This window comes from Equus quagga, chromosome 17 (assembly GCF_021613505.1).
Source record: "Equus quagga isolate Etosha38 chromosome 17, UCLA_HA_Equagga_1.0, whole genome shotgun sequence".
In the NCBI taxonomy this organism is placed as follows: Eukaryota; Metazoa; Chordata; class Mammalia; order Perissodactyla; family Equidae; genus Equus; species Equus quagga.
In genome coordinates this window covers 12,576,652-12,594,831 of record NC_060283.1, presented here as the reverse complement: position 1 = coordinate 12,594,831, position 18,180 = coordinate 12,576,652, and the positions used below count along the sequence as shown (strand labels likewise).

Genomic DNA, 18,180 nt, shown 5'->3' with positions numbered 1-18,180 from the left:
ATAAAACCTGAAATTATAAGACTCCTAGAAGAAAAAATAGTGGAAAGTTTCCTTGACATTGGCCTTGGCAATAATTTTTCGGATATTACACCAAAAGCACAAGCAACAAAAGTAAAAATTAATAAATGGGACTACCTCAAACTAAAAAGCTTCTGTACAGCAAAAGTAAACAAATGAAAAGACAACCTACAGAATAGGAGAAAATATTTGCAAATCACATATGGGATGAGAGGTTAATATCAAAAATATGTGAAGAACTCAATAGCAAAAACACAAACCATTTGATATAAAAATGGGCACAGGACCTGAATAGATATTGTTCCAAACAAGACATATAAATGGCCAACAGTTATATGAAAAGGTGCTCAACATCACTAACCAGCAGAGAAATGCAAATCAAAACCACTGTAAGATATCACTTAACACCTGTAAGAAGGGCTATCATCAAAAAGACAAGAATAACAAGTGTTGGTGAAGATGTGGAGAAAAGGAAAAACCTTGTGCCCTGTTGGTGGGAAAGTGAATTGGTACAGCCACTATGGAAAACACTATAGAGTTTCCTCAAAACATTAAAATTAAAACTATCACATGAGCCAGCAATCCCATCTCTGGCTATTTATCCAAAGGAAATGAAATCAGGATCTTAAAGAGGTATTGGCACTCTGATGTTCATTGCAACATTATTCACAATATCCAAGATATGGAAACAGTCTAAGCATCCATCGATGGATAAATGGATAAAGACGTGGTGTATACATACCATGGGATATTATCAGTCATGAAAAAGAAGAAAATCCTGCCATTTGTGACAACTAGATGGACGTCGAGGGCGTTATGCTAAGTGAAGAAAGTCAGAGAAAGACAAATACTGTATTATTTCATAAATCTGTGTAGACTAAAACTCTAAACTCACAGAAACAGAGAGTAGAATGGTGGTTACCAGGTACTGGGGGGTGGGTGAAATGAAGAGATGTTGGTGAAAGTGTACAAACTCCCAAGTATAAGATGAATACGTTCGGAGCTCTAATGTACAGATGGTGATGATCGTTAATAATACTTGAAAGTTGCTGAGAGTATATCTTAAATGATCTCACCATACACAAAAAAGTAGTAATTATGTGAGGTGATGAGGAGTAAGCTAACACTATGATGATAATCATTTTGCAACATATAAATGTATCAAATCAACCATTGTATATCTTAAACTCCCACAATGATACACGTCAATAATATCTAAGTAAAGAGGAGGGAAAAAACAATTACCCATCTCAAACATACAACCTGTCTCATGTGGTTTTTAATCTGTGTAGACTAGTTTAACGTACTAAAACAAAATGGAAAATCAAGTAAACCCAAACCGATCAGCATTCTGGAAACAGTGGAAGCGCATTCTACATAAGACAGAACCATTCAATAATCTGAGTTAATAATGAGTAACTATTGTAATATTGTAGACAGTTATAATAACATAACTTATCTAGCAGTAATCCACATTGAGAGATTCCATATGAATAGAGTATTGGAAAACAGGAAAAATTGCATTCCTGAAATATCATCTAAGTCATGTTTCTCTACATGTGGAGACTTGTAGCAACATCATGAGACTATAACAATTCTGTTTATAATTAGAAACTAGACTAGGAGCAAAGGATTTTAGGTCCAGTTCTCTTCTAGGTTTTTGACAGTCAAATTGAAACTCATTTCTATATAGTGTCCTCTGAGCTTTACAAGCAATGAAAATTGGACCCTTGTAGTCTCTTGGGCACAGTATTTGGCACATTTTAAAATAGTTCTAATTGAGCAAAGGATAAACAGATAGATTTCCTCTACTGCCTCTAAATAATTTGGACACCAACCAAAATGTGTCCATCTGTGTGTGTGTATGTGTGTTTACACATGAACATGTTTCAGTAGCTTCTTAATAACTCCCACTGAAACCTCATCACCAACAGCAGAATCAGGCACCAACCTCCACTTTCTCGTCCAATAACACTCCCTTTGTAAGTCTTATATTAAGCCTCAAACTGAGGGATTTTTACTGTGATTTCTTTGAATCTGCCCTTTCTCTCCTGAAAGGGGAGTAAAGACACTAAGATATTTAGTCTTCCAAGAGGCTCTGCTTTCACAAACAACACTTTCAAGAATTAAAGTCACCAGTGTTCTGTTCTGCTCTGTATCTAATAACTTACTATTTGTAGTTGGAGTTTTGGTCAAAGGTGTGAGGTAAAGACATTAAGCTTTTAGCTAATATAAAGGTTATGGATAGTGAAATTGAGTTGTCATGATTGATTATGTACAAATAGTTTGACTTTGATATTTTCCAGGTATATTAAATTCTTCAAAGCCAAAATGATCTTCTCAGTGACAGGAACAACAAAGGTGGGTGTTAACTATTGGAAGAGGGGTGATGTGTGAGGAGGGATTCAGAAATGTGGTCCATGCAGTGTGAGAGAAGGCATCATTCATTTGCTGTGATCCTTTGAGCCGCTTGTTGGTGAGTCCACCTCAGAACAAAGTCAATGTAAATTGGGTTTCCAAAGCCCCTTTCAGCCAAATTTTTATCTTCAGACAGACTCTATCAAATATCCCTGTTATACAAAATTAGATCCTATACATATAAGATTGAAGGGAGTAAAAATAGTTTATTCCTTCCTACTTCCATCACTTCCTTCCTTTCAACAAAATATAGATTCATTATATATGCCATAAGAACACAACTATAACATTAATACTTACTAAAGTATGGTGGGGAAATTGAATAAGTCAACTTTTCTTGAGTCTTCACTCATACTAAATCCTCAAAAAAAATAGTACCCGTTTTTACTGCTGGAAATCGTGATATCTCCTATCCCACCCAAATCTACCTCTACTTCTCTCGTGACACGTTTCACAGTTTATCTTGCAATATGTCCATCAATTTATACAAATCATCCACTTGTGTTAGCCTGCAAACACTTTGAGAATGTGGTCCAACTTATCCAAATACATTTAAAATTGCAAGAAGCGTTCACTTTCTAAGAACAAAGTGGAACAAATAATAATTGTAAAATTTCCTGAGAATGATCGATAATAGCTTATTAAAAGTAGGCGTTATTGAGACCAGCCTTGTTGCACAGTGGTTAAGTTCGTGTGCTCCACTTGGCAACAGATGTTAGCTCAGGGTCAATCATCCGCACCAAAAAACAAAGGCATTATTCTAATGATACCATCATCTCTCACTGCTGTGGGATCCCTCCACTCTCTTAGCTTAGATCCACAAATGGAAAGACACAGAGGAGAGTGTGGTTGATATAGTATGAACCACCTCTAGAAAGTAGGTCACTATCTTTATTCTCTCCCTGACACTCAAGCAAGGATCACATCATATTATCCAAGGTGAATAAGCTGTAGAGAATTGCTGTACAATATTGCAGCTATACAGTTTCATGCACTTAAAATCTTGTTAAGAAGGTAGGTCTCATGTTTAAGTGTTTTTATCTCAATAAAAGAAAGTAAAGATATTCTTTGAGATTAGGATTTACATATTGTTTCAATGTGTTTCCCAGTCATAAATTTTAATTATCTTAAAATAATTGTTAATCAAACAATCTGATTAGTATAAAGAAATCACAATAATGAGCTACCTACGTGGAACAATCTGCAATTTTAAGAAATTCAATGTAAAACAGCCAACAGCAAGTAAAATGACTCATGCCAGAGAAACATTGCAATAAGAAACTGAATGACATCCTTTTATTCAAAAAAGCAAGACCTCTTGAAGTCACCAGAATATTTGCTAATATGAATATTGACTTTGTGAACAATAAGTCCTCAATGGCTGGAGCCATGTCTTCCTTATCTTTGTATATAGTGCTTCACACAATTCCAGACATTCAATAAATTTGTGTGGAATAAAAAATAATGATAAAATTTAAAAACTATAATAAATTAATAAAATAAAATATGCTATGGAATTTTAACTACTGAACATAAATGATATTATTTTCAAAAGTAGATTTATAGGGAAAGAATTATTGAATAACTTTGCGTGTGATAATTTGGTATGATCGTGAAACTGAAGGCAATCTCAAAAATTGGGACAAGTCAACAAATTGTAAACACTGGAACCACAGGAGGAACAATCTGAATTGCGTTCTTAGTGCTTAGAATGAAAACAAATTAAATAGCCAAACATTTTCATATGGAGTAGCTTGAAAACAAAGTGAGAGAAAGAAGGTGATTCAATGGAGCTGAAAAACTGCACCAGGGTCAAAGAATTTATTTTCCTTGACCTAACCCAGAATCAAGAACTGAACTGGGTCTTATTTCTTTTCCTACTTTGGGTGTATGTGACAACTCTGCTGGGAAATCTCCTCATCATGGTCACGGTGACCTGTGAATCTTGCCTTCACACCCCCATGTATTTTTTGCTCCGTAATTTGTCTATTGCCGACATCTGCTTTTCCTCCATCACAGCTCCCAAGGTTCTGGTGGACCTTCTGTCACAGAGAAAGACCATCTCCTTCAATGGCTGCTTCACTCAGATGTTTTTCTTCCACCTTGTTGGAGGGGTGGATGTATGTTCTTTGTCGGTGATGGCATTTGATCGCTATGTGGCCATCTCCAAGCCCCTGCACTACGTGACCATCATGAGCAGAGGGCGATGCACTGCCCTCATTGTAGCCTGCTGGCTGGGGGGCTTTGTCCACTCCATCGTGCAGATTTCCCTGTTGCTGCCCCTCCCCTTCTGTGGACCCAATGTTCTTGATACTTTCTACTGTGATGTCCCCCAGGTCCTCAAACTCGCCCATACTGACATTTTTGTGCTTGAGCTGCTGATGATTTCCAACAGTGGGCTGCTCACCACACTGTGGTTTATCTTCCTGCTTGTGTCCTACACAGTCATCCTAATGACGCTGAGGTCTCAGGCAGGGGAGGGCAGGAGGAAGGCCATCTCCACCTGCACCTCACACATCACTGTGGTGACCTTGCACTTTGTGCCCTGCATCTATGTCTATGCCCGGCCCTTCAATGCCCTCCCCACAGATAAGGCCATCTCCATCACCTTCACTGTCATCTCCCCTCTGCTGAACCCCTTGATCTACACTCTGAGGAACCAGGAGATGAAGTCAGCCATCAGGAAACTGAGAAGAAGATGTGTACCTTCTGAGAGGATATAGACTGGTCGCTCACTCCTTCTCACCACCTTTGAAAATGTCCATCAAATAAACCTCATTGACTAAAGGATTTCTGAATAATTTTGATATTTCTACTAAGATGCACATGACTTTCAAAGATTCTGTTTGGCATGCAATAATAATGTAAAAAGATACGTTTCATGTTGCAAAAGGAAGCAGAGAAATCAAACTGTTAGCTGAAGAGTTGCATAATGCTTATGCAATAAAGCCTTGGAAGAAATAAAGAAAAGAGAATATGTATGCACTCAGAAATTTTATCACATTGGAATTGTTGTGGGGGTTTCGTTCAGCTCTATTGCATATAATTGAGAAATACAAATGTTGTTTATTTCAGATGTACAACTTGATGTTTTGATATACATATAGATTGTGAAATGATCATTGGGGGAAAATGGATTAAGGTGGGACCTCTCTTGGTTATTACTTACAACAACATGGAAATCTCCAATTGTCTAAATAAAATTAACAATAAGAAAAAGCAAATATATATATACTCAGACATTCCCACTATTACCAGGAAGGGAGCTGAGAAACATAATGCAGCTTGGGCATTGGATTGCTAAGGTCTTTCATGAAGTAATCACATTTTAATGAAGTAAGCACACTCAAATTAAGTTCCTCCTCTGACTTTCTGATATGAGTAAATTAAATAACTACTACCTGAAGATTTTTCCGTCTGAAGCCCACACTCCAGTGGTTGAGTGCACGTGCTTTGAAGCCAGCACAGCTTGAGTTAGAATGTGGACCCCAGTAACTATGGGTTCTATGACCTCATGTAGGTCCTTACCCTGACCTTCCTCTGAACCCCACACCTACTGACCACACTTCCATGACATTGCCTCAGCGACCGGGGCTCAGCTCAAGCACCACACTCAGGACCTTGTTTCCAATTCCCTGTCCTCCTTCCTCCTATTCCCCCAGTAGGGCTATGATTTATTTATTGTATCCCCAGCACCTGGCACAGCAAGTAGAACGTAGAAAACTGTCCAAAAAATGGTTGAGTTAAAGAACTCAGTGAATGAATATCACCTCTCACTCCTTTCTGTTTCTCAAATCATTGGAGAATAGGAGTAAGAAAACAATGGATTTGTTATTATTCTCTGTTAACATGACTCCCTAAAAATGACAGAAACCTATGAAGCTGCTTCAGACTATGCATATACATTCAAAAAGGTTGGCATGAACGGAAAAACATTATTCAATACATGAACTTGGTTTTTATTTGTTTTCTTGTTCTGCTATTTACAGCATTTGGGAGTTTTTCTTTTTTGCCCTTCATTTCTGCAGGTAGATCCTAGATCTTAAAATTTTTGAAATTAGACAAATGTTCATGTCACAGTACAAATGTCAGTTCAAAAATCAGACATGCAAAGGTCCTCAGGTGGGGATGTGCCCAGGCCTTCATAAGAAGATGAGAGGAAGCAAGGAGGAGACAGGTAATAATTGTAGTCAGAGAGATAATGAGGCCACGGGATCAGGTCCTTAGGACCTTTTAGACATTGTGAGGATTTTGACTTTCACCTAAATAAGATGCGATGCATTTTGAAGAGCAGAATAGTGATGAATGTTTTAGCAGAAATGCAGTGCTTACTGTTATGAATAGACTGAGGTGGGGCAAGGACAAAAACAGGGAGACCAATTAAGAAGCTACTGCAAAAGTCCCAGGAAAGAAATAATGAAGACACAACTTAGGGTAGTAACAGTGGAGGTGGTGAGAATGGTGAAGAACTCTGAAAGTCGAGCAAGTAGGAGTTGCTGGTGGATCCAGTGTGGATTTCCTGGTGATGTGTATGTCCTGTGAGAACTCCATCACACACTTTCTTCATCCGCCCATTGAGATCTCCTTCACTCTCATCTACATAATCCTTTCAGGTCCAATGGCTCCTTCCAATACTTGTGTGTCACACTTCAGGAATTACCCTACATGGGTGAAACTGCCTAAGGAAGTTGTGCAGAATCCCTAAGAATAGGCATTTATGTCCCAACAGAAAAACTACTAGGGGAAACATCAGAGGTAAGGTGGAATTCTGGGTAAAGTGACCTAACAGGATTCTTGCTGAAGGCAGGCCAGGGTGATCAAATATCACTTGGGGCATGGTGGATGGTGAGGAACCTGATTACACACTGATGGTGATCAACATGGAGGGTGGGGGATTTTGGCTAAACTGAATTAGCAGAATTCTTGTTAAAATTTGACAATGCAGAGACAAGCATGGAGGTCCCAAAGTGGAGGCCTAGTTGAGAAGTTCAGGGGAGCCTGAGTAGAGTTTGGTCAAGGGGAGAATCTTTGTCACTGCTAAAAACTTTTAGATCCTACACAAAAAGTGTGTTCCTAAGGACATGTGCCTGAGTCACATCTTGATTACTCCCACTGAAACCACCTCGCCATCAGTAGAATTTTTCCACAACCACATCCAATTATATGCCCTCTGATAATTCTCACACTAGTTCTGAGATTGACAAATTGGTACATATGATGGAACACTGTGAATCAGTGTGGAAGAGCCAATGAAATATTATTCCCTGAGTCTGCCCTTTTCCACATAAAGAAAGCCACTGAAATCACAGGCTTTCAGAGGGGTATTTAACAGAATTTTCTGAAGCCAAATGATTCCCAAGGTTCGTGTGAACATTGTTTAAGATGTTGGAGAAGGAGATTGGAAATTTTAGGTAAGAAACATAACTCTACATGAGTGTGAATGACTATGGTGTCTGAGCGTCAATGAATAAGCAAGAGAAGAGGAGTGAGAAAAACTGAAATCTAGATGGAATCGTTAAGATTAATAAATACACTTTGACTAAAAATAATGCAATGTATACCCAAGATGCTGCATTCCAGGGTGAACTATCAGTGGCAGACAGCGCAGCTAAGAAATATGAACAAAGAAGATATTGTGAAAGGAGAGTCATAGAAATGAGTTCAGTTTGGAAGTAGGGAGGAGGAAACTCTTTTTTCCTGGGATCCCTTGAATTGCACAAACAAGAGATTTTTCTCATGCTTATTTCATGTAGATGGATCTCCTCAAACTGAAATGCTAAATTTAAAACTAGAAAGAAAAAAAAATATTTCAAAAAAAGTTGAAAGAATAGGACAATGAACACCTACATGCCTGTCCTTAGATTTATCAAGAACTAAAATTTTACAACAATGATTTTCTTTCCATGCCTACATATTTGCATCCTTTTCTTTCCAGCCAAACCTCCCACTCATCAGCAACTGTTATATATTCAAGTGGTCCCCTAAAGCCAGGTCTCCCGTTCTCTCCACTCCCATGTGCCCCAAACATAAATGTCACCTCCTCCATGCAGCTTCCTCTGAGCCTCTTGGTGAGAAATCACCCTTTTCTCACACACAGCTCATCTGTCTTATGATGGTCCCCATCACACCCGTATCACTATTATATTTCAGTTGTTTCTCCACTGGTTTGGGATTATATTCATTTCTCTCAAATAACCTAGACCTCTGCCAATTTTTTATCAATATTTGTTAAATAATGAAATGGAGTAAAAATAGCAGAAAAATGGAGCAGAAGGTGGAGGATGTTGTCTGAATTACGAAAGGTAGTTTGTGAACATGGACCTATTCCTTTCTGACAAACAGGCCTGACTTGGAGTATGAGGTACTGTACCTTCTACCCTTCTGTGGAGACCATTGTCTATGGTTTACGTGGAGGTCCCTGTGGAGTGTTTTCATAACTAGGTAGGACCTCCTCAATATCTGTAGTAACTAGAATGAGTTGGTGTTTTCTGGTGATCATTTCCCCACTTTAGTCAGAATTGATAGCTCAGCTACTAATTAGTTCAACACACTCTATTTCCTGATAAGCCTCCTGGGTTAAGGTTACCCAGCATAATACAAATCACAACAGATAAGCAGCCATGTGTGCTGAGACTCTGCATATGTTAATTCACCTAATCCCCATAACTTCCCTGTGAGGTGGATATTACTATAATCCCCATTCCACAGATGAAGTGGAGACTCCATGAGGTCTCTCACTTACCCAAATGACACAGTGACAAAGCCAGGACTTGAGCACAGATAACTCTCACTGCAGAGACCTGCACCAGATTTCTCTGGTCTGCTAAGATGATGTCAGATAAGAAACCAAACCAAGCAAGCACTTTCCTTGCTACCATACACTGAAACCACCCTCTGGGCCACTCTCATTGACAGTAAAAGAAAAATACCCCCTATTTTCCCCCAAAAAAGTATGTTTTGTTGAAGCTGTTTTAGAAAACATATTCTAGAAAATGTACAGCTCCTCTAAAAGATTGTCAGTACATTTAAAGGAGCTGTGTGCCTGTGACAGTTACTAACCTGGAGTTCTACTTTAAGGTAACACACACATAAGCACACTTATTGCTTAGGCAATGCTCTAAGTATTGATGCTTTTGCATAGATTAATTCATTTAATCCTCACAAAAATCACACAAGGAAGATGCTATTGTTTCCAAATACTGATGCGGAAGCTGAGGCCAAAGGGGTAAAAGTAACTTCTCTTATACCGTAACCAGTAAGTACCCAGCTGGGATTTGAACAGGCTGTGTGATGCCAGAGGCTGCCAGGTATCTGCCTGCATGCTCTGATTACTCTTGGTGGCTTGTTTAGTCTCCCATATTAAGTAGACTTTAAACAAAATTACATACAGAAGAAAGACAACTTGAACAGAAAGTGAGCTAGGTGAAAATAAATTTCTTCATTTGAACTGGAAAACCCACCCCAAAAGTGAAAGAAGTGACTTTCATCTTTCTTTTCTTTCTGATTATGGTAATAAAAAAGAGATAAACTGTAAAGAAAGAAATTAAGTCCCTTTCAAGGATTCACAAAAAATAAGAAAGGAATTCAAAAGCAAAATGATTATATTGTAAGCACACACTTAACATTTTAGGAAACTGATAAACTGTTTTCAAAAGTGGTTGCATCATTGTACATTCCCACCAGAGTTACAATTCCTCTACATTTTTGTCAACTCTTCATATATCCATCTTCTTTATTTTAGCCATTTTAGTAGATGTGTACTGTTATCTCACTATGGCTTTCATTTACATTCCCCCAGTGATGAATGATGTTGAGCATGTTTTCATGTGCTTATCGGCCATCCCTATATCTTCTTGTTGAAGTGCCTGTTCAAAGCATTTGCCCCCTGTTTTTTAATTAGGTGGTTTGTTTTCCTATTGAATTTTAAGAGTTACAATCATCCCATTCTTAGGTACGTACCTAAGAGAAATGGGAACATATGTCCACACAAAGACCTATACACGAACATTCGTAACAGCTTTATGTGTAATAGCCAAAAACTAGAAACAATCCAAAGATTCATCAACAAGCAAACTGAAAAACAAAATGTGGCACATGCATACTATAAAAAGGAAAAAAATATTGGCGCATGCAAAAACATGGATGTATTTTGTAAGTGAAAGAAACCAAACAAAAAGAGAGTACACATTGTAGGATTCCATTTATAGAAAGTTCTAGAAAACACAAACTAATAGATAGCGACAGAACACAGATCAATGGTTACCTGAAGAAGGAAGGGCAGAAGGGACATATTATAAATGGCCACAAAGACATTTTTGCGTTGATAAATATATTAACTATCTTCAACACAGTGATGATTTCGTGGGTATACGCTTAAGTCAAAATTTATCAAGGTGTACGCTTCAAACATATGATTCTATTTTATGTCAATGACAGCGCAATGAAAAAATAGCATTTAGGAAATAAATTTGACCAGTGAACATAAGAGAAGCTCTGCGTTACCACTTTTATTTCATAGCTGAGGAGTTATTCAACTCCAGGGCTTTTGGTACCTAAAGTAGTTTAAAGTAAAGACAGAAACAAAGAAATCCATTTAAGGAAGATAAGAACAATAGAGAAGAATTTTACAGCTTTAAAATTTTCTAATTCTTCACAGCATTAAACTTGTGATTCAAAAAAAGGAGGCGTGCTTCTGTGAAATTCAGTTGAAGGACAACCATGTTGCAGATAGGAGTTCTTAAAGTATTTAAACGGAGCACCCAGTCTGGAAAAAACCCATACTCGTGCGGATCCTCAAAGGACCCCAGTCGTACCTAATAGGCATTGTCTTATCCACACACCAAACTGCATCCATTTTTGTATCCCTTGTGCCAAAATACTCCATTTCTGAATATTTAACATTCACTTGTTTATCTTGGATACTTGGAACTTATATTCTGAGATCACTATTTTTATGCGTTTTCTGAAATACTTATAAATTACAGAAGAAAACAATAACTAAATGCATGCTTGTGTAATGAGATGTCATGTAGGACATGTTAGCAATAACCTTGGAAAGGCTCTTCATGTACTGATAACACCTCACTAGTTTTCTGACCTAATACCTGACTCTGTAAACATGAATCTATTTTTTTTTTTAACTTTTTTTTTTTAAAGATTTTATTTTTTCCTTTTTCTCCCCAAAGCCCCCCGGTACATAGTTGTGTATTCTTCGTTGTGGGTTCCTCTAGTTGTGGCATGTGGGACGCTGCCTCAGCGTGGTCTGACGAGCAGTGCCATGTCCGCGCCCAGGATTCGAACCGACGAAACACTGGGCCGCCTGCAGCGGAGCGCGCGAACCTAACCACTCGGCCACGGGGCCAGCCCTGTAAACATGAATCTATTAAGGGAAAGTAAACACTTTCTGAAATAACACTTTTAATTTTTTCCAAGCAATACGAAGAAGAAGAAATATGATTCAATGGAGTTGGGAAATGGCACCAGGGTGAAAGAATTTATATTTCTAGGACTTACTCAGTCCCAAGATCTCAGTTTGGTCTTATTTCTTTTCCTGTGTTTTGTGTACATGACAACTCTTCTGGGAAACCTGCTCATCATGGTCACTGTGACCTGTGAGTCTCGCCTTCACACCCCCATGTACTTCCTGCTCCGCAATCTAGCCATCCTTGACATCTGCTTCTCCTCCATCACTGCTCCAAAGGTCCTGGTAGACCTTCTGTCAAAGATAAAGACCATATCCTATACTACCTGCATGATGGAAATATTTTTCTTCCACCTGCTTGGTGGAGCGGATATTTTCTCTCTCTCTGTGATGGCATTTGATCGCTACATAGCCATCTCCAAGCCCCTGCATTATGTCACCATCATGAGTAGGGGGCGATGCACTGCCCTCATTTTGGCTTCCTGGGTGGGGGGCTTTGTCCACTCCATCGTGCAAATTTCCCTATTGCTGCCCCTCCCTTTCTGTGGACCCAATGTTCTTGACACTTTCTTCTGCGATGTCCCCCAGATCCTCAAACTCGCCTGTACAGACACCTTTGCACTTGAGCTCCTGATGATTTCCAACAATGGCTTAGTGAGTACCCTGTGGTTTATCTTCCTGCTTGTGTCCTACACAGTCATCCTAATGATGCTGAGGTCTCAGGCAGGGGAGGGCAGGAGGAAAGCCATCTCCACCTGCACCTCACACATCACGGTGGTGATCCTGCACTTTGTGCCCTGCATCTATGTCTACGCCCAGCCCTTCACTGCCCTCCCCACAGATAAAGCCATCTCTGTCACCTTCACTGTCATCTCCCCTCTGCTGAACCCCTTGATCTACACTCTGAGGAACCAAGAAATGAAGTCCACCATGAAGAGACTGAAGAGAAGACTCATACCTTCTGTGGTGGAATAGAGTAAGAGTTTCCAACCTCTTCATCACCAAGGACTAAATACATTATTTTTCCCACAAGTTCTATTTACATACTCAAATATGTTGTCAATAAACTAATATACATTTACTAGGTAACAATTTATTTTCTTAGTAAAGTTAATAGGTTGCTGGTAACCCAAGCTTCTGGTAAGCATGAAGGAACTAGTGTTATAGGATTGAGCTGATTGATGTATTTCCATTCAAAGATCAAAGTAACAATGTGTCAATCAGGACAACTATATGGCAAGTGAAGAGAATGATTGAATCCATCTCCTTTTCAAGAGGTAGGTAAACAGAAGCCTAGAGTTAGAGTGATTTGCTCAAGATCCCACATCCACTTAATTACAGAGATAAGTCTTCAGATACCCGATTGATTGCTCTTAAACTATGTGGATGTAATTTATTACATTACTGGACCTGTCTATGCCAAACTGTGATCCTGTTCTAGAAAGATTTCATGATCAGTGCATCTGAAGCACACATATATGGGGACATATGGCCCATCACAGATTAAGACATTTTTTCTGCTTAGTTGAACTCTACATGGGCTTGTGACCTCTTGAGAACCTCAAAGGCACACAATGGTTGTCCTCCTGGATTCCTATCAGGAATGAAGAAGGCTTGAAAGATTTCCAATAATGGCCTACAGGGATTTATCTCATGCAGAACTACATGTACCAGATTCACATTCTTGTGGTAGGTTTAGACAAAGGCAGAACCTCAGAGATCCTACACAAAGAGCAAGCCATTCTCATTATTCCAAAACTGATCTTCTAGTCCAGCCTTACCAGGGCCAATCTCAGATTGGCTTCTCCATTGAGAATTTACACTCTTCCCACTTCTCACTGCCCAAGAGAGAAAGGAAGGATTAAAGAAGATAAAACCCTAAACAGTCTGTTTTTCAATCTATTGGTGTTTGTGAAGAAGAAGTATAGGCTAGTGTTTTTGTCTGGGAAATCATGGTAAAAGTAAACCATTATAGCTGAATGCTCTAACCTCAGAGTCATATAGCCTTGGGTCCAAATCCTATCTCTGCCATCCCCCAGTTGCCTAATCTTGAGCAGGTTATTTTATGTCTTCAGAAGTCATAGGTCACCTATAAAAAGGTACTTATTTACATGTCATGGAGTTGTTGTCAGGGTTAAAATGAGATGGTATATGTGAAATATATAATGCCTGGCAGGTAGTATATGCTCAGTGAAAGGCTAATGTCATTATTAATATCATCCAAATGGCTGTGCATTACGCACATTCTGACCCAACCCTAACCCTAATCCCCATCGACCTGTTACACTCTTCTCCTACAGGACCCATACTCCTCATTATTGGGAAAAAACTGATGGGGTAGAAAACATGGGAATGTACGTTGAATTCAAAGCATCTTTCATCTTAAAATTTCCAGCTTTTTGTCATTAAAATATGACAATAGCTTTGCTTATTATTGTTACAACTTAAAGAGTCATCCAGAAACTGTTGAGATAAAGCATAGGAGAGTTTCATATTAAAAGAAGGTAATGGGTCAAATATAAACCCTTGGCTTCTAGAGTAGAGATAAGGGATCAGAACAAGATGTCAGAGCACCCAGGACAGAGAAGGGCCCAAGTAGAGTTAGCCAAAGGATATTGAGCATTGAGGACAAACTTTACTTATGTCCCACTTTGGATCTGGAATGGCACCATAAGCATTCATTGCCAAACTGGTTCAATTCATTGCAATTGCTTGTCACCTGGTCTATCAATACTAAATTTTTACAATATTAACCTGCTTCCCCTAAAATGAAAATTCTAAGAATAATTCACATTTGTCGAGTCACCGTTCACAAGGTCCTGCTTCCTTTGCTCAGGCAGCACTGGTCGCGAGTCTCTAAGCTTTCCTATATGAAATTGCCTATGAAAAATGCATACTACAAACTACTTTATAGTCTATTTCATGCCAACGTGTCCTTTTCTCTCCTTCCTATGTCTCGTGACTTACTCAAATCAGATTTTTATCACTATGTCAGAATTGGATGGCACCAAAGATCTATGGGGTCTGAATCACTAACTGTATCTCAGAAGCATAACCCCAAGAGACCAAGAACCAAAGAACCCTTGCCACATCACTGTCCCTGAGACTTCCTCAAGCCACGTTTAAACACACAACACAATCTGATTCAATAATCCAGGGGAAGGGGAAAGAATTACATCTGATTACAAAAACATCTATCATTGATCTGGATGGTGTAAAATCTAAAGGTGGGCTGCATTTTTTCCAACTAAATCAGCCTTTATTATTTTTAAGCTCTGCTGCTAAGACCCATGCAAAAGTCGACTGGCTGCTCTGGACACACACATAGCTTTCAAAATACCCTTTCTTACATTGCTCCCTGAATCAAATATTTCAATGATCAACATCTCTGGGTACCTGTGAACACAATAACATAAAATAATTCTGAAGTAATTAACCTGATGAATATCAACAGCTGTCACTAGGCTACCTTCCTAGATTCTAAGGGAGCTGTGGGTCTTAGAGATGTAGATTAATATAATTGTGTAGTATCAATGAACACAGTGCATTCAATGAAATTGGACATATAAATCCACATCAATCAATCTCTGACAGCTGCCCTGACAGTAGCCACAAAGATTTGATTTTTCCATTACTACTCTTTTAATTAAGCTTTACATCTCAGTCAATTAAAGCAAAGCAATTTTGGTTAGAAGGAAGACAGCACAGCCCCTGGTGTAGTTTAAAATGCTTTCTTCTTGAACCAAGAGGGATGATGCACTGTCTAGAGAAACATATGTGTACTGAAAGTGCACTGGTGCCTCTGCATGTACATGTGAGATGGAACATGGAGATGAGGGAGAGAGAGGAGGAGGGCTTGATGACATTTTAATGACTCCCACAGGAACTCCATTGAATTGGTCACTCAGTTTCCACATCCATATGCAACTATATTCCCTTTACTGATTACTTTAATAGGCTTGTGGCTGACAGACTAATAGACGTAGTTGAGTCATGGTAAGGCAAAGTGGAATTGTTGAATGATATGATTCCCTGAGGTTGCCATTTCCCATATGAAGGAAGAAGATAAAAAAAAATCACTAGCCTTGAGCTAGGCTTTCCATTAAACAATGAATTTCCCCAGAACCTACATCTTATAAGATGCAGTTGGAGCATTATAAGAGGATCAATTTCCCACTTGAAGACTGATGTCAGTTAGTGTTGGTGTGTGTGAACTTCTAAAACTGATAAGCTGTTAGGGCTTATTTGTCAAAAATGCTGCCATTGTGTGGAATGTTCCTTTTGAAACCAAAACTCTTAATGAAGAAAAGAAAAAGGTTAGTTTTTCATGACTAGGAAATTGGGAGGTGTGGCTTGAAAAATATTAGAAGGTCAGTTGACTCAAGGGGATGGGATGTATTCTACTTGGCATGATGTTGAGGTTGAAAATTATTTGAAGGCAATTGAGAAGGTATTCATATCCCCAGCTCTCAGGAGGGTGATTGCCTTGAAAAACAGCACTCTAAAAGCCTTCCTAAATTCATTATATGCTTCCTAGCCAGCTTTGCTTCTTGTCTGGAAGTAGAAGTTTGGGGCTTTAAGCGAGGTCTTTGAATGGCTAGCTTATCTGTGTCCTCATGTGCAACTGAATATGAATAATGTTCCTAAAATTTTTAGAGATTCATTCAAGAGTAGAGGCTTTTCAATGTTAGGAAAGAGAAAAAGGAGCAGCATTTCCTCAGTGGGAAGCTGGAGTATAGGGATAACATTCAGTTTGCAGGTTCTTACGAGATGCTTGATAAGCTTCTTTCCAAAGGATGGTCCCCTTTGGTGTGATTTTTAAGAAATCCTGTGATCCTTATTTTGACCTTGCAACACATAAAATTATATTTCTCTATCCATTTGCCCCCTTCCTCCTCTTATATGCATGAGTTTCACTACAATGTGCATAATCCTATACTTTCAAAGTATCCTTCCCACTCTTTACAAAAAGACAGCATCCATAGGAACAGACCAGATCCATTGCTTTTGAGAGTTCATGTTTGAGGAGATGCTACTCAGAACTCATTTCCCCTGCCACTGAAGCACTATGAAGCTGATCCAGGCAGTTGGTTGAGGTACCCACAATGACTATAAAATTTGCTTTCTTCAAACTCTGCTTTTTTTTTTTCAGAGTCACTTCTGACATCATCTCATACTAAGGCAGTCTCAGTCACAGCTCTCACTCACCACCTGCAGGCTCCTTACACCCACAGACTAACTTGTTTTGAAAAAGATTTTTCTGAGCCTTTTTCTTTGTACCATTTTCTGGGAAGGGCTGATCAACACTGGGAAGAACTATAGTTGCAGTAGTTAAGAGCATAAGTCTTTGGAATGAGACAAATCTAGGATTAAGACCTGGCTTTACCAGCTGGGAGACCTTGAGCAAGTTACTTAATCTTTCTGTGTCTCAGTTTCTCATCTATAAAATCAAGACAATAATATCAATTTCACATGGATATTATAGGTTTTGGAGAGATAAAATGAAGCAGTCAGTACAAGAATCACTCCACAAAAGTTTTCTAAAAACAAACTTCAGCAAAGCAGACCTCCATTATTTTGCCAACATTTCCATAATGTTGAGACCTTGAAAGTAGCATGGACCCCCCTGGGGCCTGATATCAAGATGATTGGATTTGTAAATGAGGATTATAATCTATTTTCTTTCCATAAAGGATTGTAATATAAATAACTATATCTAAACTGCATACACAAATTTATTTATGTTTCTAAGGAGGTGTATGATACAATACTCTGATTTTTTGAACGCGTCTTAGCTCAAATTCATAAGTGAAAAAGAAAAAAGTCCCTAGAGGAGAGAGAGTATTTGTCACTTACCTCAAGTGTTGAGAAGAGGGCTTTGAACGACACAATCAATAGCAAGATGAACCAGTCCCAGACAACCCCACAGATGAACCTGGCATGTATAAGGAAAGAAGCACTCACCTGGAGCTGATGAGACTGGCAAAATCAGATTCCTCAGCTGCTTTCAGTTTCCTAAACAGACATACAATCTCATCTATTCCTTAGAAGCACCTTGTGTATGAGGTAGGTCTCATTATTTTCGTGTGGTAGATAAATTATAGCGGTGCAGGCTGAGAATTGACTCTAAGCCATTCCCTGTGAAACTCCCATGTATTTCTCATGAGTTTGGTACAATTATGGAGTGATTTGCCCAAGGCCACACCAACTAGGAAGGTGGTAAAATCCAAATTGCCTGACTGTTCCAGAGGATCCACACATGTGTATCCAAAATGCAAGTGTGGGATATGATACTGTTCAGCACACCTCCTGGATGGAGTTTA

At 38.9% G+C, this 18,180-nt stretch overlaps 2 protein-coding genes across 2 annotated transcripts; both read left to right on the top strand.

Moving 5' to 3' along the window:
- Positions 1-4,223: 4,223 nt before the first annotated feature.
- Positions 4,224-5,159, top strand: LOC124229435 (olfactory receptor 4D10-like). The gene has a single exon (XM_046644646.1). The coding sequence runs from the start codon at positions 4,224-4,226 to the stop codon at positions 5,157-5,159; it is 936 nt and encodes a 311-aa protein (XP_046500602.1).
- A 6,737-nt stretch (positions 5,160-11,896) lies between these two features.
- Positions 11,897-12,832, top strand: LOC124229433 (olfactory receptor 4D11). The gene has a single exon (XM_046644645.1). The coding sequence runs from the start codon at positions 11,897-11,899 to the stop codon at positions 12,830-12,832; it is 936 nt and encodes a 311-aa protein (XP_046500601.1).
- The last annotated feature ends 5,348 nt before the right edge of the window (positions 12,833-18,180 follow it).